The sequence below is a fragment of the Ranitomeya variabilis genome, chromosome 5 (assembly GCF_051348905.1).
Source record: "Ranitomeya variabilis isolate aRanVar5 chromosome 5, aRanVar5.hap1, whole genome shotgun sequence".
Taxonomy (NCBI): Eukaryota; Metazoa; Chordata; class Amphibia; order Anura; family Dendrobatidae; genus Ranitomeya; species Ranitomeya variabilis.
The window spans coordinates 60,015,705-60,040,958 of NC_135236.1; the positions used below are offsets into that span (position 1 = coordinate 60,015,705).

At 47.8% G+C, this 25,254-nt stretch overlaps 1 protein-coding gene across 3 annotated transcripts in view; it reads left to right on the top strand.

Moving 5' to 3' along the window:
- The first annotated feature begins 3,576 nt into the window (after positions 1–3,576).
- Positions 3,577–25,254, top strand: part of DSN1 (DSN1 component of MIS12 kinetochore complex) — a 69,323-nt gene continuing 47,645 nt past the window's right edge. Inside the window, exons 1-3 of one of the 3 annotated variants that reach the window (XM_077262084.1) lie at positions 3,577–3,816; positions 12,553–12,786; positions 15,813–15,886. In XM_077262084.1, the coding sequence (XP_077118199.1) occupies positions 12,564–12,786; positions 15,813–15,886 (297 nt within the window). In that variant the 5' untranslated portion in view covers positions 3,577–3,816; positions 12,553–12,563. Of the gene's footprint in view, positions 3,821–3,915; positions 4,022–12,552; positions 12,787–15,812; positions 15,887–25,254 lie in introns of those variants that run through there. The other 2 variants (XM_077262086.1, XM_077262083.1) reach the window with 2 other exon arrangements.

The following is a 25,254-nucleotide window of genomic DNA, read 5'->3' on the forward strand; positions in this document are numbered from 1 at the left end:
TAAGAGAAATGAATAGGCTGCTCCACCTCCCATAGGGGCGGAGCCGCATAATTCATTTCTCTAATCAGCGGTGCCGGTGACCGCTGACAGAGGAAGAGGCTGCGGCACCCGGAGACCAGCTGTCCGGGAGAAGGAGCGGGACGCCGGGAGCAGGTAAGTATGTCATATTTACCTTCCCTCGTTCCACACGCCGAGCGCCGCTCTGTCTTCGCGTCCTCTTGTTCTGACTGTGCAGGTCAGAGGGCGCGATGACGCATATAGTGTGCGCGCCGCCCTCTGCCTGATCAGTCAGTGCAGAGAGACGCCGGGACGGGACGCTGAGGAGCTGCAAGCAAGAGAGGTGAGTATGTGTTTTTTTTTTTAATTGCAGCAGCAATGGCACAGATTTATGTGGAGTATCTATGGGGCAACGGTGCAGAGCACTATATATAAGGCACAGCTTTATGTGGAGCATCTATGGGGCAACGGTGCAGAGCACTACATATAAGGCACAGCTTTATGTGGAGTATCTATGGGGCAACGGTGCAGAGCAATATATATAATGCACAGCTTTATGTGCAGCATCTATGGGGCAACGGTGCAGAGCACTATATATAAGGCACAGCTTTATGTGCAGCATCTATGGGGCAACGGTGCAGAGCACTATATATAAGGCACAGCTTTATGTGGAGCATCTATGGGGCAACGGTGCAGAGCACTATATATAAGGCATAGCTTTATGTGGAGCATCTATGGGGCCATAATCAAAGGTGCAGAGCATTATATATGGCACAGCTATCTATGGGGCCATAATCAAAGGTGCAGAGCATTATATATGGCACAGCTATCTATGGGGCCATAATCAAAGGAGCAGAGCATTATATGTGGCACAGCTTTATGTGGAGCATCTATGGGGCCATAATGAACGGTATGGAGCATCTATTTTTAATTTTGAAATTCACCGGTAGCTGCTGCATTTTCCACCTTAGGCTTATACCCGAGTCAATAAGTTTTCCCAGTTTTTTGCGGCAAAATTAGGGGGGTCGGCTTATACTCGGGTCGGCTTATACTCGAGTATATACGGTATCTTATTTACAGTGCATGAGCCGGATGATTATTCCTATCAGCCGATCCTGCTCTCGCTGTTATTAGAGGCGACAGGCGTCGGCTGATGGGAGCAGTAGTCCCATCAGCCAACACTAATGACCAGAGGTAAACTTTATACCTCAACTGTGAGCTCATGCGGTCTTTTGACAGCATAGGAACCGTGGCTCTGACCGGCAGTGATGATTTTACTGACAATCAGACGCGGTGTTTTCCGCACTGTCATGCACAGGACGTTGCGACAAACACCGGGTGTTCAATCTGCCGAACCCAACCAGCTACACTGACTTCCTGGTGAAGTCAGAGTTCGGTGTCCTTGCCCAAACAGTAGGTGTTTCGTACGGACGCAGAACTTTAGTATTCGGGTTCGCCCATCTCTACTCTAATTGTAAAGTGCTGCGGAATATGTGGCACTATATAAAAATGATTATTTAGGCCGGTTTCACATTTGCAGTTGTGTCTGCAGCGTTTCTGACGCATACATCCACATGCGTCTTGATTTCATATCTTTTACATTGTGGATGCAGGTACATGTGTTTGCTTACGCATGCGTCATTTCGTGGTGTGCGGCGGGGCGTGGCTAACGCACCATGCTGCAATTTGTAAGGCATCAAATTTCTGCCACCATAAGCATGCGGAAACTTGCGGAAGTTCGTCAAAACAACGCATTACATTCTATGGGAACGCATAGGAACGTAAGGACATTTGTTCGCTTGCATTTGCACAAGGGTCTAAGGGCTTGTTTCCATTTGCGAGAAACACGTCCGTGTCTCGCATGTGGAAACCAAGCTCTGGCGCCGGCACTCCAGAGCGGAGCGTGCGGCTCCATGTGTTGCTATGCGGCTGCATGCTCCGCTCCCAAGTGCCGGCACCAGAGCTTGGTTTCCACATGCGAGACACGGACGTGTTTCTTGCAAATGGAAACAAGCCCTAAATACAGAAATCTCATGAGACACATCCATTGGGCGTGGCTCGTGTCAAGGAAATTCACCTGGAAAATCCTTTTCCTATAGAACGTATGCGCATAAAGAGTAAACGCAGTGGTTTTTTCCATCATGCGTAAGCTGATGCGGATAAAAAACGCTGTTAGCAGAAGACACGCTGCGGACTCATCCACAAATGTGAAACTAGCCTAAGGCTACTTTCACACTTGCGTTTTTAGCAATCTGTCGTTTTGGTCAAAAACCGGATCCTGCAAAATGTGCCCGCAGGATCCATTTTTTGCCCATAGACTTGTATTGCCGACGGATGGCCATATGTCGCGTCTGTCGTCCACTGGATCCGTCGGTATTTGGCGGACCGTCGTAGCGAAAAAAACGTTCAAGTTAACGTTTTTTCGTATGTCGCGTCTGCAATTTTCTACCTCGCATGCGCGTCTGAAACTCCGCCCCCTCCTCCCCGGACTTTACACTGGGCAGCGGATGAGTTGAAAAACTGCATCCGCTGCCCACGTCGTGCCACAATTTCACAATGTGCGTCAGCCCGACGCAAGTGTGAAAGAGGCCTAAGCGAGATCAGAAATAGGTTAGAGTACTGAATGTGGCCAGAAATATGCAAAATGCATATTTGTGGCCACATGCCCCGGTTAGGCCTCGTTCACACTTCCTTTTTAACAAATTGCACAGAATCCGTCAAAATTTTGAAATGACGGATCCTGTGCAGATTGTAAAAAACGGGTGCACTGGGCCCGTTTTTCTGAAGGACCCGTCGAGGCTATGTGTACCTGTTGTGTATGCGCCTTCACAGAGGTTTTCCTCTGTGAAAATGCATACACAACACAACCCATTTAAAAAAAAAAAAATTGCAATATTCTCACCTTTCGGCATCCCGCGCAGCGTTACCGATGCTTCCGACAGCTGGCATTCTCAGTAATACCTTGCGTTACAATGACCTCTGATGACGTAGCGGTCTCGCGAGACCACGACTTCATCGGGTCATTGCACGCAAGGCATTACTGGGAACGGCAGCTGCATTGGGTCATTGCACGCAAGGCATTACTGGGAACGGCAGCTGCCGGGAGCATCGGTAACGCTGCGCGGGACGCCGGACGGTGAGAATATTGCGATTTTTTATTTTTAACATTATATCTTTTTTTACTATTGATGCTGCATAGGCAGTTCGCCGTCTCTACACACAGTGCCTGAACCTGCGCCAGCGTCACCCCCAGTGCTGAACACCAAACACTACCTGAAGGAATAATGTTTGTTTCCTCCCTGTAGCCAGGCTCAAAGTGCAACTGCCGGTCAGGTTTAGAATGCCATTAACCTGCAGATTAACCCCATATCTGCAAGTTAATAGAATTTTTTTTTACATCACATGTTCTCTTTAAAAAATAAACTAGAAAAAGGGACAGGAAACAAGAGCACATGCAATAACGAGCCTTATGTCTGCACATTATGTTACTTCAGAGTCTACCACGCTCGCAGCTCCGGCCATTGGTCGCACACTGCGTTATTCCTGTCACAGCAGCGTCTGACCAGCGATACCTGAACAGCCGCCCGTCATCGTCTTCTTGAAATAAGAATGAAAAAAAAATGCGCGCCTAAATATCCTCTGTCTCCCGACCAATCACATCATTCCTCTGTTACTACGCCGGCGCTGAGGCAGACTTTACGAGCTGAAGCGCTATTGGACAGTTTTTGAAACCGGCTGCTGCTATTGGCTGTGAGTGAGCGGTACATTACAGTTAGTTACTTCCGGGTACACACAGAGATAGTCCTCGGCGCCGGTGAGGTGGGTATGTATGTAGTATGTGTGCTGTCTCCCTGCTCCTGCCCTTGAATTGTTCGCTCTCCGGATGCTTTTATTAGTAGTTTTCATATATTAGTGTTTACCTTCCCCACAGTTGTAAAACTCCCGGCATGAAGCTTCCAGGGAAGGAGAATGTCCGTGAACTCCGAGCTATGGCAGCCCAGAAGTTTCACTGCTGCAACTCTTAGTCGTTATTGGGACATGCTGGGATTTGTAGTGTGGGGGAACAGGAGAGCCACAGATTGGAGACCATTGTGATCGACCTTATTTTCCAGCTGTTTGTGCCAAAACTGATGTGCTTAAAGTGTCCATTGTACCTGTTCGGTTGCTTAGGCTATATTCACACTAACGTCTTTTTGCCTCCGTCGCTATGGCAAAAAAACAGATCTTGCCAATGTGCCTGCAGGATCCGTTTTTTTGCCATACACTTTAATGGACGACAGATGGCCACACGTCGCATTTGTCGTGCGACGGATGCGTCGTGTTTTAGCGGTCCGTCGTGACAAAAAAAGTTCAATGTAACGTTTTTTTGTCCGTCGGATCCGGCCTTTCCGACCGCGCATGCTCGGCCGGAACACCGCCCCCTCCTCCCCGCTCATCACAATGGGCAGCGGATGCGTTGTAAAACTGCGTCCGCTGCCAACGTTGTGCTAAATTTAGCACAACGGCCGACGGTTTGCGACGGCCCCGACTGACGGAAGTGTGAAAGTAGCCTTACAAGTTGCAGCGTTCCCTTTTGGTAGTGATCATTTTTCCAGAAGTTGTCCACTAGTCTTGACCATGAAGAGGAAATACCAGATAAGAAATGAAGGACAGCATCCAGTCCAGGTGAAAGTGTTCACAAAACGATTCCTTTATTTGCCAAAGTGCAATGTTTTCGACCCAAATGGGTCTTTGTCAAGCAAAGACCCATTTGGGTCGAAACGTTGCACTTTGGCAAATAAAGGAATCGTTTTGTGAACACTTTCACCTGGACTGGATGCTGTCCTTGATTTCTTATCTGGTATGTACATCTTCCATGGGGGTCCAGTGGAACTAGGACGTGCATCCGTTTATCCGTGTGCTGTTGGCCAGCTACCCTTTATATAGACCATGAAGAGGAAGTCTGAGATCAGCTGCAGCCCAGACTTCCTCTTCATGTTTGATTTGTCCGAAGGCGTGGACAGTGATGCCAGCGCTGATTGGGTGCCGGTGTCACAACAACAGCTCGGGAAAGCGAGTGCCGACACCGTGGGAACGGCGCGACGCTGGAGGTGTGTATAGGTTTTTATGGGGGCCAAATATTTTGATCAAGAAGGGGTTGTCCTAGTAGTAAACAACCCCTTGGCATTTTCTGTTTTTTTTTTGCTTCACAGATCCATAAGTTTTTTTTTCAATTTTTCTGTCAACAAGGCCATGTGAGGGCTTGTCTTTTGTGGGATAAGGGTATGTGCACACGTAGGTGGGATCTCTGCGGATTTTTCCACCCCTGTTTTTGTAAATCCGCAGGTAAACCGCACTGAGGATTCCCTGTAGATTTACTGCGGAATTACCGTAGTTTTTGTGTGGATTCCACCTGCGGTTTAACACCTGCGGATTCATTTTATGGAGCAGGTGTAAACCGCAGCGGAATCCGCACAAAGAAGTAATATGCTGTGGCATAAGCAAGGCAACGTTTCCACGCCATGTGCACTTCGGATTTGTTCTCCATAGGTTTACAGGGTACTGTAAACTCATGGAAAACAGCTGCGAATCCGCAGCCTCAAAACCGCTGCGGATCCGCAGCAAAATCCGCAGTGTGTGCACATAGGCTAAGTTGTACTTTTGAATGACACCATTGATTTTACCATATCATGAACGGGAAAAAAAAATCCAAGTGCGGTGAAATTGCAAAAAAAAAAAGTGCAATTCCACCACTTTTTTTTATACCATGTTCACCAAATGCTAAAACTGACCTGCCAATATGATTCTCCAGGGCATTACAAGTTCGTAGACGCCAAACATGTCTAGGTTCTTTTTTTTTATTTTAGTGGTATAAAAAAAATCAAAAGTTTGTTTAAAAAAATTGCGTCATTTTCCGAGACGGGCAACATCTCTTTTTTGTGCTCTGGGGCTAGGTGAGGGCTCATTTTTTGCGCGTAGAGCTGACGTTTTTTCTTGGTACCATTTTGGTGTAAGTGCAATAACAGACAATCAAAAGATTGTATTTTAATGCAATGTTGCGGCCACCAAAAAAAAAAAAAAAGTACCGTAATTCTGGTGTTTTGACTTTTTATTTCCGCTATGCCATTTACTGATCAGATTAATTCTTTTTACATCTCGATTGGCTGATTCTGAACACAGCGATACCAGATATGTGTTTTGTTTGTTTGTTTTTTAATGGGGTGTGATTTAAACTTTTATATTTTTTTTCATATTTTTTAAAAACTCTTTTTTTTTTTTTTTGCTTTTCACTTACCGTATATACTCGAGTATAAGCCGAGATTTTCAGCCCAAATTTTTGGGCTGAAAGTGCCCCTCTCGGCTTATACTCGAGTCATGATCGGTGGTGGGGTCGGCGGGTGAGCACTGTCATATACTCACCTAGTCCCGGCGTTCCTGACGCTCCCCCTGCCTGTCACACTGTCTTCGGTGCCGCAGCCTCTTCCCCTGAGCGGTCACGTGGGACCGCTCATTAGAGAAATGAATAGGCTGCTCCACCTCCCATAGGGGCGGAGCCGCATAATTCATTTCTCTAATCAGCGGTACCGGTGACCGCTGATAGAGGAAGAGGCTGCGGCACCGAAGACCAGCTGTCCGGGGGAAGGAGCGGGACGCCGGGAGCAGGTAAGTATCGCATATTCACCTGTCCTCGTTCCACACGCCGGGCGCCGCGCCATCTTCCCGGCGTCTCTCCGCTCTGACTGTTCAGGCAGAGGGCGCGATGACGCATATAGTGTGCGCGCCGCCCTCTGCCTGATCAGTCAGTGCGGAGAGACGCCGGGACCGGACGTGAGGAGCTGCAAGCAAGACAGGTGAGTATGTGGTTTTTTTTTTATTGCAGCAGCAGCACAGCTATGGGGCAATAATGGACGGTGCAGAGCACTATATGGCACAGCTATGGGGCAATGGTGCAGAGCACTGTATGGCACAGCTATGGGGCAACGGTGCAGAGCACTATATGGCACAGCTATGGGGCAATAATGGACGGTGCAGAGCACTATATGGCACAGCTATGGGGCAATGGTGCAGAGCACTATATGGCACAGCTATGGGGCAATAATGGACGGTGCAGAGCACTATATGGCACAGCTATGGGGCAACGGTGCAGAGCACTATATGGCACAGCTATGGGGCAACGGTGCAGAGCACTATATGGCACAGCTATGGGGCAACGGTGCAGAGCACTATATGGCACAGCTATGGGGCAACGGTGCAGAGCACTATATGGCACAGCTATGGGGCAACGGTGCAGAGCACTATATGGCACAGCTATGGGGCAACGGTGCAGAGCACTATATGGCACAGCTATGGGGCAACGGTGCAGAGCACTATATGGCACAGCTATGGGGCAACGGTGCAGAGCACTATATGGCACAGCTATGGGGCAATGGTGCAGAGCACTATATGGCACAGCTATGGGGCAATGGTGCAGAGCATTATATATATGGCACAGCTATGGGGCAACGGTGCAGAGCATTATATATGTGGCACAGCTATGGGGCAACGGTGCAGAGCATTATATATATGGCACAGCTATGGGGCAACGGTGCAGAGCATTTTTATATATGGCACAGCTTTATGTGGAGTATCTATGGGGCAATGGTGCAGAGCATTGTATATATGGCACAGCTTTATGTGGAGCATCTATGGGGCCATAATGAACGGTATGGAGTATCTATTTTTAATTTTGAAATTCACCGGTACCTGCTGCATTTTCCACCCTAGGCTTATACTCGAGTCAATAAGTTTTCCCAGTTTTTTGTGGCAAAATTAGGGGGGTCGGCTTATACTCGGGTCGACTTATACTCGAGTATATACGGTACTTCAATTGTCTCCATGGGAGATTAGAAGCTGCAATCATCGAATCGCTTGTGCTACATAGAGCAGTGCTGCACCCCTGCTCTATGTAGCATTCCCTATGAGTGACGACTGCTGGGCAACACTCAGCAATCCGTCAATGACAAACACAGGTGTCTGCTGCAGACCCCGGGTTGTCTTGCCAACCCTTCAGCGATCCGCGGTCATGTGACATGGGCGCTGATGGGTGGGGTTAGGGTCTATCACAGTGATCAAAAGTATCCAATAGGAAAAATGTCCTGTTGTTGCTGGGTATAAGTCGGCGGGTGCACTGCGCATTCGCCCACTTTTTTTTTTTTTTTTTCCCAGGATGTATATCATGTAAGAAGGGAGAGAAATCATTCAAGCAGCCAGCACATTTTTTTTGTTTATGTGATTCACGTTATTCACTGAATGACCGCGATCTCGTGATCGGACACCTGAAAATCCATCCCTGATCATATGCTCTGGGGTCTCAGATACCCCAGACATTTTCTGCCTCTGGGAGGCGCTACAGCCTTATTCCCACTGCGATGAATGAATAAGTCATTTTGTTTTATTCCTGACTAATTGGAAAACTACAAACATAATCTTTAGAACATAATACATAATATATTAGCAGGGCAGGCCCTATGCCTAGAGGTAAAACAGGCTACAATTATTACAGGACACTCCCATTAGAGCCAATTGCATTTAAAGAAATGGAGCAAATACCATCCAGAATAAACCATAACAAAATGTATTGAAAAATATACAGAAAGCAGACTAAGCATAAAATATCAAAATTGAAGTAAATGACAAAGAAGATGGTTTGGACACAGGTGTAAAGAGACACTGTCCACAAAATTGTAATTAGTAGGTGGAAGAAACCTTAAAGGGAACCTGTCACCCCCAAAATCGAAGATGAGCTAAGCCCACCGGCATCAGGGGCTTATCTACAGCATTCTGTAAGGCTGGGGTCACACATGCGTGTTTTACGGACGTAAGAGCGCAGAAACTACGTCCGTAAAACTCGCATTACATACGGCACAATTATTCTCAATGGGGCTGCTCCTATCAGCCGTATATTACGGTTCAGTATTATACGGCTTTCTACGGCCGTACAAAATCGCAGCATGCTGCGTTTGTCAGCGTATTGCGCAAATAATACGCCAATGAAAGTCTATGGGGGCGAGAAAAATACGGATTCCACACGGTCCAGCAGTGTGACTTGCGAGAAATACGCAGCGGTGTTAGTGAAAAGTCGGTAATTCAATTGCCGGCTTTTCATTTCTCCTGCACAAACCCGACAGGATATGAGACATGGTTTACATATAGTAAACCATCTCATATCCCCTTTTTTTTGCAGATTCCACACTAATAATGTTAGTAGTGTGTATGTGCAAAATTTCAGCGCTGTAGCTGCTAAAATAAAGGGTTAAATGGCGGAAAAAATTGGCGTGGGCTCCCGCGCAATTTTCTCCGCCAGAGCGGTAAAGCCAGTGACTGAGGGCAGATATTAATAGCCAGGAGAGGGTCCATGGTTATTGGACCCCCCGTGGCTAAAAACATCTGCCCCCAGCCACCCCAGAAAAGGCACATCTGGAAGATGCGCCTATTCTGGCACTTGGCCACTCTCTTCCCACTCCCTGTAGCGGTGGGATATGGGGTAATGAAGGGTTAATGCCACCTTGCTATTGTAAGGTGACATTAAGCCAGATTAATAATGGAGAGGCGTCAATTATGACACCTATCCATTATTAATCCAATTGTATGAAAGGGTTAAAAAACACACACACACATGATTTAAAAGTATTTTAATGAAATAAACACAGCGGTTGTTTCAGTATTTTATTCCTCTCTCAATCCATCAGCAACACCCTCGCTTGGCAAAATAATAAACGCACAAGATACATACCCTCAGCTGAACCGTCACATCCCACGAGGTAATCCATGATCTGAAGGGGTTAATTATTTTACAGGCAGGAGCCCTGCAAATGCAGCTGTGCTCCGTGCCTGTAATCCCCGGCGAATGAATGAAATGTAGGTCATTGACCTACATTTCCTTCAGTCGCGGTGATGCGCCCCCTGGTGGATGTCCTCATATGACCTGGAGCGTGGGAAAAAGTTCCCAGGCTGCAGTTCATGAGAACATCCAGCAGGGGCGCATCACCGCGACTCAATGTAAGTACAGATCCAGCTTTCCTTTCAGCACCCGGGGATTACAGGCACGAGCGAGTGGTTTATCGCAGCTCGTGCCTGTAATATTAGTTAACCCCTTCAGATGGATTACATCGTGGGACGTGATCGGACATCAGAAGGTATGTATCTTGTGCGTTTATTATTTTGCCAAGCGAGGGTGTTGCTGATGGATTGAGAGAGCAATAAATTATTAAAACAACCGCTGTCTTTATTTCATTAAAATACTTTTAAATCATGTGTGTGTGTGTTTTTTAACTATTTCATACAATTGGATTAATAATGGATAGGTGACATAATTGACGCCTCTCCATTATTAATCTGGCTTAATGTCACCTTACAATAGCAAGGTGGCATTAACCCTTCATTACCCCATATCCCACCGCTACAGGGAGTGGGAAGAGAGTGGCCAAGTGCCAGAATAGGCGCATCTTCCAGATGTGCCTTTTCTGGGGTGGCTGGGGGCAGATGTTTGTAGCCACGGGGGGGCCAATAACCATGGACCCTCTCCTGGCTATTAATATCTGCCCTCAGTCACTGGCTTTACCACTCTGGCGGAGAAAATTGTGCGGGAGCCCACGCCAATTTTTTCCGCCATTTAACCCTTTATTTTAGCAGCTACAGCGCCCAAATTTTGCACATACACACTACTAACATTAGTAGTGTGGAATATGCAAAAAAAAGGGGGATATGAGATGGTTTACTGTATGTAAACCATGTCTCATATCCTGTCGGGTTTGTGCAGGAGAAATGAAAAGCCGGCAATTGAATTACCGACTTTTCACAGATATCGCGCTGAATGAAATCTAAATACAGAATATATATATGTGTCTCAATGACATATATATATATATATATATACTGTATATATGTTTTAATGAACATTTGAGCACATAAATCCATTAGATGTCGGTTTTGCAAGCCTGCGCGAAAATCTCGCAGTACGGATGCCATACGGATTACATACGGAGGATGCCATGCGCAAAATACGCTGACACACCCTGACTACGGATCACTATTTTGGGAACATTTCTCCGTATTACGGCCTTAGTACGGACGTATAATACGTGGCGTATTGTCTTACGCCAAGTGTGACCACAGCCTAATGCTGTAGATAAGCTCCCGATGTAACCTGAAAGATGAGAAATAGAGGTTAGATTATACTCCCCTGGGCGCGTTCCCTGGTCTGATTCGGTGCCTCCTATCTTCATAGGATGACGTTGTCTTCACGCTCCGGCGCAGGCTTACTTTATCCTGTTGAGGGCAGAGCAAAGTACTGCAGTGCCTAGTGGAATCGCGATCCACCCGCCGCTATTAACTAGTTAAATGCTGCTTTCAAACGCTGACAGCGGCATTTAATCTGCGCTTCCAGCCGCGTGGCCGGAAATGTGCGCATCGCCGACCCCCATCACATGATTGGGGGTCAGTGATGCGTCAGGATAGTAACCATAGAGATCCTTGAGACCTCTATGGTTACTGATGCCGGCTTGCTGTGAGCGCCACCCTGTAGTCGGCGCTCATAGCAATTCAGCTACATAGCAGCAATCTGATGATTGCTCCTATGTAGCTGAGCCGATCAGGCTATGCCAGCTTCTAGCCTCCCATGGAGGCTATTGAAGCATGACAAAAGTTAAAAAAAAATATATATATATTTAAAAAAAATATATGAAAAAAAAATGTAAAAATTTTAATCACCCCCCCTTTTGCCCCATTCAAAATAAAACAATAAAAATAAAATCAAATATATACATATTTGGTATTGCCGAGTTCAGAATCGCCCAATCTATCAATAAAAAAAAGGATTAACCTGATCGCTTAACGGCGTAGCGAGAAAAAAATTAGAAACGCCAAAATTACGTGTTTTTTTATCACCGCAACATTGCATTAAAATGCAATAACAGGCAATCAAAAGAACATATCTGCACAAAATTGGTATCATTAAAAACGTCAGCTCGGCACGCAAAAAATAAGCCCTCACCCGACCCCAGATCACGAAAAATGGAGATGCTACGGGTATCGGAATATGGCACAATTTTTTTTTTTTTTTTTTAGTTAAGTTTAGAATTTTATTTCACCATTTCACCACTTGGATAAAAAAATAACCTAGACATGTTTGGTGTCAATGAACTCGTATTGACCTGGAGAATCATAATGGCAGGTCAGTTTTAGCATTTAGTGAAGCTAGCAAAAAAGCCATACAAAAAACACGCATGGGATTGCACTTTTGTCTGCAACTTCACCACACTTGGAATTTTTTTCACATTTTCTAGTACACGACATGGTAAAACCAATGATGTCATTCAAAAGTACAACTCGTCCCGCAAAAAATAAGCCCTCACATGGCCATATTGATGGAAAAATAAAAAAGTTATGGCTCTGGGAAGGAGGGGAGCGAAAAACGAACACGGAAAATCCCAAGGTCATGAAGGGGTTAATGTTGGGAATGTGTATCCACAGTGATGACATTTTCTTAATATTCTGAGGACGCATCACATTTCTGTTGGTTTACTTTTCATGTTATAGGTGAAGAGAAAATGGAGACCACTCATGTCTCTCCCACTAGATCAAGTCCAAGGAAGAATTCCTCCACTTCCCCATGTGCTTCTGTAACAAGCCCAGCAAAGAGACAGAGAAATAGTCCTGAAAATTTGTCCTTTAAAGAGATCCTCCCCAGCCCCCGGCAAAGGAGAAAATCTTTAAGAAGATCTGTTGGCAAGAAACGTAGGACATTGCCTCCAATCTACCACAATGCCACAGGTCAGGATTGGTGCCTCTGTTGGCATAGTCTATTAAAACAATATGTCAGCTGTTTTGAATATTCTTATTTGGGTGCAATTTAATGTAATTTTAGGTTAATGGGGTCATACACTACAGTTTTAGTTCAAAAATCCTGCCGAAAGAAACAGTCTTCTAGTTCTTTTTTCAGGCTTTTGCAGAATTTGACCACTGCAGCCAATCAGCAGATGCATATTGGCTGCAGTAGTCACCTGACGCTCACCCCATGAGAAGAAGAAACCCGTGAGGGCCACACCCAGCAGTTCAGAAGAGCGGTGTTCTATTAGGTGTTGTTTTTTTTTTTGTTTTTTTTTATTTAGCACCACCACGGCCACTTTTTTAAAATAAAAAATAAACTGTAGTGCACTTCTCCTTGTTTGTACAGGGCTAGTCCCCTTTTGGAAATCCTGATCCATGGATGCATTTTGTTAGGCAATAGGAAACAAACAGCCACGCTTTAAGGTACCGTTACACTAAACGACTTACCAACGATCACGACCAGCGATATGACCTGGCCGTGATCGTTGGTAAGTCGTTGTGTGGTCGCTGGGCAGCTGTCACACAGACAGCTCTCTCCAGCGACCAATGATCAGGGGAACGACTTCGGCATCGTTGAAACTGTCTTCAACGATGCCGAAGTCCCCCTGCAGCACCCGGGTAACCAGGGTAAACATCGGGTTACTAAGTGCAGGGCCGCGCTTAGTAACCCGATATTTACCCTGGTTACCATTGTAAAAGTTAAAAAAAAAAAAAAAACAGTACATACTCACATTCTGATGTCTGTCACGTCCCCCGGCGTCCACAGGGTTAAAACTGCTTTCGGCAGGAGCGCTGCTATGCACGCGCTGCTGCCGAGAGCTTCCCTGCACTGAATGTGTCAGCGCCGGCCGTAAAGCAGAGCACAGCGATGACGTCACCGCTGTGATCTGCTTTACGGCCGGCGCTGACACAGTCAACCCTGTGGACGCCGGGGGACGTGACAGACATCAGAAAGTGAGTATATATTTTTATTTTTTTTTAACTTTTACAATGGTAACCAGGGTAAATATCGGGTTACTAAGCGCGGCCGTGCACTTAGTAACCCGATATTTACCCTGGTTACAAGTGAACACATCGCTGGATCGGCGTCACACACGCCGATCCAGCGATAACAGCGGGTGATCAGCGACCAAAAAAGGTCCTGATCATTCCCATCGACCAACGATCTCCCAGCAGGGGCCTGATCGTTGGTCGCTGTCACACATAGCGGGATCGTTGCTTACGTCACCAAAAGCGTGACGTTGCAACGATATCGTTATGTGTGACTCAGCCTTTACTCTTCGTCCCTGGTCCAATATTGCTCCCGACGACTAATATCGCCCGCAGCATTCATGTCCTGTCAACAACGCGGCAGCCAGTCGGTGACTTCAGCGTCTGAGCGGGAGTTTCTACTGCATACATGGATGCTGATGTTTAAAGGGGTTGTTTGGTCTAAAATGAAAAGTCTGTAGTCACGCTGTGTGACTGCAGACTTGTGGATCCTCCCAGCGCCGGGCAGAACCCGTCTGGGGTTGCGGAAAGTGTATTAAGTGAGGCCGCACCAACTCAGCTGGTTTTGCCCAGGAGTATGCATATTGCATTCTTGACCGCCGTTCCCAGGGCAAGCATTTGCTAATCCTTGCAGCGCCCAGTACGTGTGCTCAGGGGATTCATAATACGGTACTTGTATTTTAGACCAAACATCCCCTTTAAAGAGGACATGTTGTCTCCTAAGATACATTGGTTTTAGTAAATGTTTATATTTTTTACAAAATATCAAACCTGGAGTACCTTTTATCAGAAATAATTTTTAGGTCCTTCCTCTGTTACCCCTTTTGGAAATGCATGAATAAATTGTCAGCTTTATCTATACGTTTTCTGAGCTATATATACATTTCCACATTCTGTGACATTTGCACACTGTCAGGATTCCCCTCTGTTGTGTGGGTGTGTGAAAAAAAGATCAGACAGCACTCTGTTGCCATCCGTGTGCAGTGTTTTTCAGACTGCTAAGTAGGAGAAAGTGAAGAAGCGGTTTTTGTTGGGTTTTTTCTCTCCACGTCCAAGAAAAACTGATGCCACTCTGTCCAAAATCTGAATAATCGGACTGTTTTTCTCGAATGTAGAGAAAAGTTGTGTGAGCCTAGGCTGATGAGGGTATGTGCATGTTAAGGATTTGATGCAGAAATGTCTGTGTATCTTGGCAGGAAAAATGCAGCTGCAAAAAATGCCCGTTTTTGCTACGTTTTTTACTTGCGTTTTTGGTGCAGATTTTTCTCATGCACACTATTTTCTTCTTCCTGACTGTTTTGTCAGAGCTGCGTTTTTGCAAAATGCAGCATGTCACTTCTTTCTGTGTTGTGTGTTTTTTTTTTTTTTTTTCTTAGCGTTTTTCACCAATTAACAATGGATAGTGCAAATAAAAAAAGGCAGGTATCAGGTTTTGCTGCATTTTTGGTGCCAAAATCTGATAAAGTTGAATCAGATTATTTCTTTATGCACTAAACTTTATAATGAAAAACACAACAAAATCTAAGCAGCTTAAGCTTTTCATTAAAAAAATAAAAACACAACGTGTGAAACACAGCCTTACTCTTCAATCCAGCTTCAGTTCACCCTTGGGTCTCAACTTGCTTCTGGCAGGCCGTAATCAAGTGCCATACATTTTGTACATGACTGCTGCAGCCACTCAGTGATCACTTTCTATACATGACTGCATCTCTGCTGAGACCACCGATCGGCTGCAGCAGTCATGTAAGTAATGCATTGCATGTGATCGCGGCAGGCGGTTAGCAAATACCAGCAGAAAACGCCGTAACGGCTCTGGAGCAATGGAAGATTGAAGACTTAAGTATGTTTTCTTTCTTTAATTTAACTCCTTACTTTATTTATGTTTTTTAGAAATCCTATATTGCCACTCCCTTAAGACCTTAGAGTGAAAATATAAAATCATTGCTTACTGAAATATTACTATATTTTTGTCTTTTAAGAGCTTAGTGAAGCCATCAGTTTGGAATTACCAGAAAGTCAGCGATTGTCTGAGCTGCTGCAGTCCTGCTTTGAGGTATGTAATGACTTCAGCTCCAGGATCGTGAATCTGTTATTAGATACATAGATCTTGCAAATGAGGGTAATTTTGACTTTCGGTTGTTTTGGGGGCATTGTCCTGGTTTGTTTTATGGAACCGGAATAGTGTATGGTGCAGCTGAAAATATGACTAACCCTTCAATCTTGAAGAAGAAAAAAAAAATAATAATTTATATTTTGGGTGGAAGGAGCATAAAGTTTTATCCATTGCTCAATGTTGGTAAAAGTCAATGTGTGTGCCTCTGGTATTGTAGCTTAATCCCATTCGCTGAAGTAAATCTTCAGTTTTGCTAAATTGGTTGGTGCAAAAATAAGTACACCCCACTTCAAAAACAACTACATCTGGTATTTTATATGACATCCATGATTTTTAACACAGCACCAAGTCTTCTAGGTATTGAATGAAAAAGTTGGCGTCATATTGCAACATCTGTCTTTTTCATTCTTCAAGAACAAGCCTTGATGCTGGATGCAGAGAGATGACAACTTTTCTCCACATAATTCTGCATAGGTGTTTCAGTTGGGTTCAGATCAGGAGACACTTGGTCCTTGTTCGACAAAAATGAACCATTGTCCTTAGATGTGTGTTATGGATCATTGTCATGTTGGAAAGTGCTTGTCTACCAAGGGCACAGAGTGCTGGGTTCTCTTTTCATTATGGAGCAGTACATCTGTGAATTCATGATACTGTCAGTGAAATGTAGCTCCCGACATCAGCAGCTCATACAGCCCTGCATAGGGACTCTAAGACCACCATGTGTCACTGAAGGCACCATGCATTTTTCTTTGTTCTCCTCAACTTTATGCCACAATACAATTTTGAAGCAATCAGTTCCAAAAACATTTTTCTCCATCGCCACATTGGGGGACACAGGACCGTGGGTGTATGCTGCTGCCACTAGGAGGCTGACACTAAGTAAATGCGAAAAGGGTTAACTCCTCTGCCGTATACACCACCCACTGGCTCTGAATAATACCAGTTCTTGCTTAGTATCTGTAGGAGGCACACTGCGTCTGTTTCTTTCCAGACGTTCTTACCCTTATTTTTATTTTTTTTTTCTTTGCGCAAGAGGATGAAGGGGGCGACAGACCCTTTTAAGGGGTCCGATCTCCGCTGAAACACCAACAGGCGAGCACTGCGAGTTTACTCCCCGTTGCCTTTCCTGCGACGTGGACTTGCCCTGTGAAATCCTAGGGGAGCGAACCCTTAGAATACACAGAGGCCACCTGCCCACAGTACTGTCCGGCCGCCCTCCCTCTGCTCCACCACTAAAGTTATAGCGGTGCTGCAAGGAGCTTCGCAGTCCCTCTCCAGCCCCTCATCAAGAGGGGGCTGGATCAAGGTGGACTGCATCGACCCTCACTTCGCCTGAAGAGGATCCACAAGCGGTGAGTCTTCTGGGGTAAGGGGGGGCTCCCGAGCGCACCGTGGGCTCGGCCGCATCTTGTGGCCGGACACCGCTAATTTAGTCCGGCTTCTGGCTCTGCTAGGCCGAGATCCGCCCACAGCGTGCGTCATGCGCGAGGCCCCGCCCAGCGCTTCTCGCACACTGCGAGAAGCGCCCTCCAAGCTCTCGGCGGCCATCTTGTCACAACAGGGGACCTCAACGCCACTTCTCACCGGTCTCAGTGCGGCATCTGGACACAGCTGCGCGCTGACACAGCTCCCATCCTTCCGCAGGCTCTGTTTTAAGGGCTTCCCTTTTTATGCTCAGTGCTCCGTTTTTTACTAGCTGCACAGTGCTCTGCTTACTAGCCGCACAGTGCCCTTCTTTACTAGCTGCACACCCTGCACGGAGGTTAACAGACAACATGTCTCTGCCTAAACACAAAAAGTCTGCAAAAACGCATACAGTGTTCTTTACTTCTTGCACCTCCTGTCAGGGTGCGTTACCAAGCGGGCATACTATCCCGCTCTGTAATGCTTGTGACCCTAAAAGCACTCAGGAGCCCCCCGCCGCAAACGAGCCCGCGGTGACCAGTCCCCCTGAGTGGGCTTTGTCACTATCGCAGTCTATGGCTTCCTTGACTAAGGCCATTGAGTCCCTCCAGGATCCCACCAGGAGCAGGACCACTAATCCGCCTATTCAGGAGGATTCCCCTAAAGCTGCGGAATCTTCAGCAGGCAGGGGCCTCTCTCACTCTAAGCACAAGCGGCCATCTAGGAAGCGCACCCGTAGCTCGTCCCCCAGGCCCTCTGGTGCCTCGGCGTCTGGTAGTTCCGCTCTCGCTCCCCAGGCACCTCTTCCGACCAGGACTCTGATTCTGAGTCCGATGGGGCCTCTAGATCTGGAGTCGCCAGGTTATCAGAACACTATAGATAGTCTCATTGAGGCCGTCAACCAGTCCCTTCAGGTTGATGAGGAACCAGCGACCTCCAATACGGATAATTTGGTGTCCTTCAAAAGGACCAAACGCCCTCATAGGGTGTTTGCCAATCACCCGGAGTTCCAGGACATAGTCCAGCGACATAGGGGGCGTCCAGACAAACGCTTTCAAGGCAAGAGATCTCTGGAGTCCAAATATCCTTTTTCTCCTGATCTCCGCAAACAATGGACAGAATCCCCCCCCTGTGGATCCTCCTGTCTCACGTTTGTCTTGTAAAACTATCCTTTCTGTGTCAGATGGATCTTCTATCAAAGATCCCACGGACCGCCTAGTTGACAGCCTCGCCCGTTCAATCTTTGAGGCTTCAGGCTTGGCACTCTTCCCCTCTTTCGCGGCTACCTGGGTAGCCAAAGCTGTGGCCTTTTGGGCAGACTCTCTGCATAAGACATTACAGAACAGCGGCCTTTCTCCTGACATAGCGGAGCTTGCAAACCAGATCTCCTTGGCTGGCGAGTACTTAGTAAACGCTTCCCTGGATGCGGCTAACTTAACTTAACTAGCTTAACGCCGTGGCAATTAGGAGAGCGCTATGCCTGAGGACCTGGCGAGCGTACTCCGTATCTAAAAAGTCGCTCACATCACTGCCATATCTCAGTGGCCGTCTCTTTGGAGAAAAACTGGACAAACTGATTTCCGACGCTACGGAGGGTAAAAGTACTTCCCTTCCCCAGCAGAGATTCAGACAACTGTTTTGATGTCAGCCTCAGGCCTGTTTTTGGCCCTTTCGTGGATCCTACTCATGGCATTCCTCTGTCAGTTCCCCTGCATCGGGGTGCCGTGCCACCAGAGACAAAAGCCCTCAGGCTTCATATAGGCCCAACCAGTCCTGGAGGGGTTGCTCCACACAATCTAGGTCCAGGGGATCCAGACCCCAATCACCTTCTTCCAATTGACTCAAAATCCCGCCCGGACGACACCAGCAAAGTAGGCAGACGCCTTCTCTTGTTTCGTCATGCCTGGCTTGCTGTCGTTCCCGACGAATGGGTCAGGGATCTGGTGTCCTCCGGTTACAAAGTAGATTTTTCCTTCCCCCCCCTCCAACCCGGTTTTTCGCTTCCCGCCTTCCCGATGCGGGAAGGCATGCCTGAGCGTTTTCCCTGGCCATCCAGTCTCTCCGACAAGACGGAGTGATCATCCCTGTCCCAGAGGACGAAAGATTCCGCGGTTTTTATTCAAACCTGTTTATGGTCCCCAAAAAGGATGGAACAGTAAGGCCCATCCCGGACCTAAAGCTCTTGAACGGATTTGTCAAAGTCCGTCATTTCAGGATGGAATCCCTCCGTTCCGTCATTTCCTCGATGGAACACGGCAAATTCCTAGCATCCATCGACATCCGGGATGCATACCTTCACATCCCAATCTTCCCGCCTCATCAAAGGTTTCTCCAGTCACCTTCCACGACAGCAGTATCGGAGGATGTCTCCCTGCCCTAATAGGGGACAGGAAACAAAGAGGTTAAATACCCCTCCCCTTCCTGCAACCACCAGTGTTTTTCCTGTCCCCTATGGGGCATGAAGAGGTTCTCTGATAGTGCTGCCGTGGCCGGCGATCGGGAGCACTGTTACCTTGCTAAGCCGGGCAGTCGAGGTCGGGGGCTCCGCTCTCCTCCTCCATCCAGACTGCTCCCATCTCCGTGGCCTTCACGTGACTTGGGACCCCTGCCCGCCCTACCCGCGCCTCTTTCGGGAGGCAAAGCAGGGCGGTGCGGTGCTCCGGGGTCCTTCTAACAGCTCCCCGGCGTCCTCCCCTCTCCATTCTGCTGCTGGTGCCGGCGCGCGCACCGGAAGTGACGCGCACCCGAACTTCCGGTTTCTCGCCGGCTCCTCACACCGCAGCTCCCGCGCACGCCGTTCAGCGTCCTGAGCCGGGACATGCAGTGGCGGCATGGACGGGGCGTCCCTGACCCCCCCCCCCCATCAAACGGACACCACAAGGGGGAGGAGCACCACCAATCCTCGCTGGGAGCCTCGGTAACCTATTTATTCCTGGCTAAGGAAGCCTCCAGGTAAGACCTCCTGTCTATACCCTCTATAGTCAGATCTCTGATATGGATGGCGACAAAACCCTTCACTCTGCTTCTGCAGAGCCCAGCGCTCACCCCCCTGCCGTAAGTAGTGGGATGATGTCCCTTGCTGTCCATTTTCTAAAATGCAAGCGACTTAGTCCGTCTTCTCTCTCTCTCCTTTAGGGAGACAAGGCTGCTGCCTCTAAGAAGGTGCCCAGTCGCAAGTGTGCTGCATGTGCGTCCAAGCTTCCCTCCACATATAAAAAGAAGCTCTGCCAGCCATGCACAGACGAGGTTCTGCGTGCTGAACAGCCCTCTCTTATGGACAGCATCAGGACTCTCATCAGGCAGGAAGTTCAATCTTCCATGGCGACCTTCTCCCAGCCCCCGACACCACAGCCTCCTCCTGCTAAGAAAAGGAAAATAGCCCCTGTAGTCTCTGACTCAGGAGAAGTGCATACTTCTGACTCAGGGGACCGTTGGGAGAATGAGAGTTCTGCCTCTACCTCTGCTCCCAAATCAGACAACAAAAAATATCTCTTTTCCTCCGAGGATTTGGAGGAATTAGTGTCTATGGTGAGGGGCACCATGGGGGTGGAGGAGGAGGTGGAGGGCCATTCAGTACAGGATGACATGTTCGGGGGGTTAAAGCCCAAATCTGTAAAGGGATTCCCCATACACGAAAATATAGAAAGCGTCATCCTCCATGAGTGGGGCCTTCCAGAGAAAGGGTTAAACGTTCCATCACAACTCAAGAACCGTTTTCCCTTGGAGGGAGACTGTTCTCTTTTCGAAATGCCCAAGGTTGATGTCCAGGTTTCAAGGGTAACCAAAAAAACGGCCCTGCCCTTTGAAGATTCCTCCCAGCTAAAAGATCCCAAGGATCGCAAAACTGAAAGTTTATTAAGAAAATCCTGGGAGACTTCAACTAACCTACTGAGGTCTAATGTGGCATCAACATGTGTAGCCAGATCCCTGTTCCTCTGGCTGCGTACATTGGAAAATCACCTGGTGCAGGGTACACCCAGAGAAGAGATTCTTAATTCTCTTCCTCTGCTCCAAAGGGCAACCGGATTCCTAGCGGACGCCTCCGCAGAATCAGTACGGGTTGCCGCTAAATTAGCGGTTCTCACAAATTCCGCTAGAAGAGCTTTGTGGCTTAAGTCCTGGGGAGGTGATATTACCTCAAAGTCTAAGCTTTGCGGTATACCTTTTCAGGGTCACTATGTATTTGGGCCAGTCCTGGACGAAATCTTGGACAAAGCTTCGGATAAGAAGAAGGTCCTTCCGGAACAAAAGAACCCTAAGAAGAGGTTTTTTCGTCCCCCCCGTGACCAAGCCCCCCAGCAGAATTACAGGGGTAAGGGCAAATCAGGACGATGGAGTTACCCCAAGGGAGGAAAAGCCAGAAACATCCTGGTCCCCCAGCTGACCCAGGCCTCTGAAAAACAATGACTGCCCTCCGGTCGGGGGTCGACTCTCGGGATTCCTCTCCCAGTGGCAGGTGATTACCACAAACCAGTGCGTCCTACGTACCATACGGGAGGGACTACGATTGGAGTTCGAGAGTCCTCCTCCCCATCGTCTGTCTATCACTTCCCTACAATCCCCAGGACTTCGGGAAATTTTGATGCCGGATATCCTAGACCTGCTTCGAGCGAAGGTGATCTCCCATGTACCACATCGGGAAATAGGAGAAGGTCACTATTCCCACCTCTTCGTGGTGAAGAAACCCTCAGGGAAACATTGCATCATTATCAACCTGAAACCTCTAAATCAGGTAATAAAATACCGGAGATTCAAAATGGAATCGATCAGATCAGCAATCCCGCTGATCGGTCAGGACTGGGTGATGGCGACGCTGGACCTGAGGGACGCATACTATCATGTGCCAATACACCCAGACCACAGAAGATTCCTCAGGTTCGCGATCTCCCAAAACAAACGGGTCAGCCATTACCAATTCAACGTCCTCCCATTCGGAGTCTCGTCAGCTCCACGAGTCTTCTCCAAGATCATGACAGAAGCGGTAATCTTTATTCGTCAACAGGGGATCTGTGTCATACCTTACCTGGACGATTTTCTTATCATCGCTCCATCCGCTTCACGTCTCAATCAGGATGTGACAAGAGTCCTCGACATTCTAGAATCTCTCGGGTGGATCCCGAACCTGGAGAAATCAGACCTCCAGCCTTCGCCACAGAAGAAATTCCTAGGAATCCTTCTGGATTCGGAGAAGAGAATGTCTTTTCTACCCGAGGACCGTCAGACCGATCTTGTCCGCAGGATCTCCAGGTTCAGAGACCAAAGAGCCCCAACTCTAAGAGACTCTATGTCAGTCCTGGGTTCATTGACATCCTGCATTCAAGCAGTCTCCTGGGCGCAAGCCCATACGAGAATACTTCAATCGCACATCCTGGCATACTCAAGAGGACATCAGATGGCCTTAACCAGGAAGATCCCCCTTCCCTCACATGTGAGATCCTCTCTGTTATGGTGGCTGAACCCCCAGAATCTACACCGGGGAGTCAGCTGGGATCAGCTTCCCCTCAGAGTTCTCACAACAGACGCAAGTCAGAGAGGTTGGGGCGCCGTGATAGAAGGCTTCCACTTCCAGGGGTTGTGGGCCCCAGATGTGAGACGCAGTTCCTCAAATTTGAGGGAATTGAAAGCGGTGGAAGAGGCGCTAAAAGCCGCATCTGTCATCATCCAGGGTTACCATGTCCGGGTGATGTCCGACAATATGACCACCGTGACATATCTCCGACACCAAGGGGGCACAGGTCACTCGAACCTGAAGCTGACTGCTGGAAGGATTTTTTCCTGGGCAGAAAACCACCTGATGTCAGTTCATATAAGGGGATTGGACAATTCCCAGGCGGATTATCTCAGCCGGAGAGACTTCCATCCAGGGGAATGGTCTCTAAACCAGGAGGTATTCCTAGCCCTGGTCCAGAGGTGGGGAACTCCCGACGTGGACTTATTTGCCAGCATTCAGAACACAAAATCAAACACCTTCTTCTCCCTGACCCCCTCAAACGGGACACTAGGACTGGACGCGTTCTCCCACCCCTGGGAGTTTACCCTGGCATATGCTTTTCCTCCAATACCATTGCTACCCAGGACGTTGCAGAAGATCCGGACGGATCAGATCACAACGATTTTGGTGGCCCCATTATGGCCAGGAAGGAGCTGGTTCAGCGCACTGACAAGCATGTGTCTAGAAGGCCCGATTCCGCTTCCACAGAGACACGACCTTCTTCAACAGGGTCCCCTGACCCATCCAGACCTACACAAACTAAAGTTGACAGCCTGGTTACTGAAGCCGAGATCCTGAGAGCCAGAGGACTCTCGCAAGAAGTAATCGAAACCCTACAGAAAAGTAGGAAACCAATAACGAACGCCATTTATGGCAAGATATGGAAGAAATTTTCGTCATGGTGTGCCCCGAACAGACCGGATCCTTTTAACCCAAATATTGCGCAGATTCTTCAATTCCTACAGAAGGGCTTGGAGCTGGGTCTTTCACCTAGTACCCTAAAGGTTCAGGTGTCGGCTCTGGGTGTTTTCTTTGACCAGGATCTAGCAAGCCATCGATGGGTGAAACGATTCATATCATCGGCAACCCGAATCCGTCCGAGACTCCAGATCCATACCCCACCTTGGGACTTAAACCTGGTGTTAAAGGGTCTGACCGGGGACCCCTTTGAACCCCTTTCAGCATCTAGCTTAAAGATCTTAACCCTCAAAACGGTTTTTCTGGTAGCTATCACTACTGCCAGGCGTATAGGGGAATTACAGGCCTTATCAATTCAGGAACCATTCCTGACTATAACTACGGATAGTATAATTCTCAAATTAGACCCGTCCTTTACACCTAAGGTAGCTTCAAGCTTTCACAGAAATCAGGACATCATATTACCTTCTTTCTGTCCCAATCCCTCTAATCCTAAAGAGGAAGCCTTTCACACCCTGGACGTCCGCAGGGTGGTCCTGTTCTACCTCCAGCAAACGGAAGATTGGAGGTTGGATCAAAACCTGTTCATCCAGTGGTCAGGGCGTAATAAGGGCAAGAAGGCAGCCAAAAGCACAATCGCTAATTGGATCAAGCAGGCCATTAGCCTAGCATACTCTTCTCAGAAGCTCTCACCTCCAGCTTCACTGAAGGCGCATTCTACCCGCTCAGTTTCAACCTCCTGGGCAGAAAGGGGAAGCGCATCAGCAGAGCAGATTTGCAGAGCCGCCACCTGGTCGTCAATACACACGTTCACCAGGCACTACAGGCTCAACTTCAACAGGGATCTAACGTTCGGCAGACGTGTTCTGCAGGCGGTTGTCCCTCCCTAAAGAAATTAGCGGTTGGTATCACTCCGATACTGCTGTCGTGGAAGGTGACTGGAGAAAATAGAATTAGTTCTTACCGGTAATTCGGTTTCTAGGAACCTTCCACGACAGCACTAATTTCCCTCCCTATCTGTTTTATAAATTTATGATTCCTGCACTTAAATGGTAACTATACATGCTACTGTGTCCAGAAAAAACAGTGGTGGTTGCAGGAAGGGGAGGGGTATTTAACCTCTTTGTTTCCTGTCCCCTATTAGGGCGGGGAGACATCCTCCGATACTGCTGTCGTGGAAGGTTCCTAGAAACCGAATTACCGGTAAGAACTAATTCTATTTTCTCCGCTTCGCCGTCGGAGAGGAGCATTTTCAGTTCATGGCCTTGCCTTTCGGCCTCGCCACCGCCCCCAGAGTGTTCACAAAGGTCATGGCAGCTGTCATGGCCATCCTACATTCTCGGGGCTTAGTCATTCTTCCCTATCTAGACAACTTACTGGTCAAAGGCCCATCCTTCCGAGCCTGCGAGGAGTGCGTCCGCATCTCCTTGGATACTCTCTTTCGGCTGGGCTGGTTGATCAATTTAAAGAAGTCATCCCTTCTTCCAACTCAACG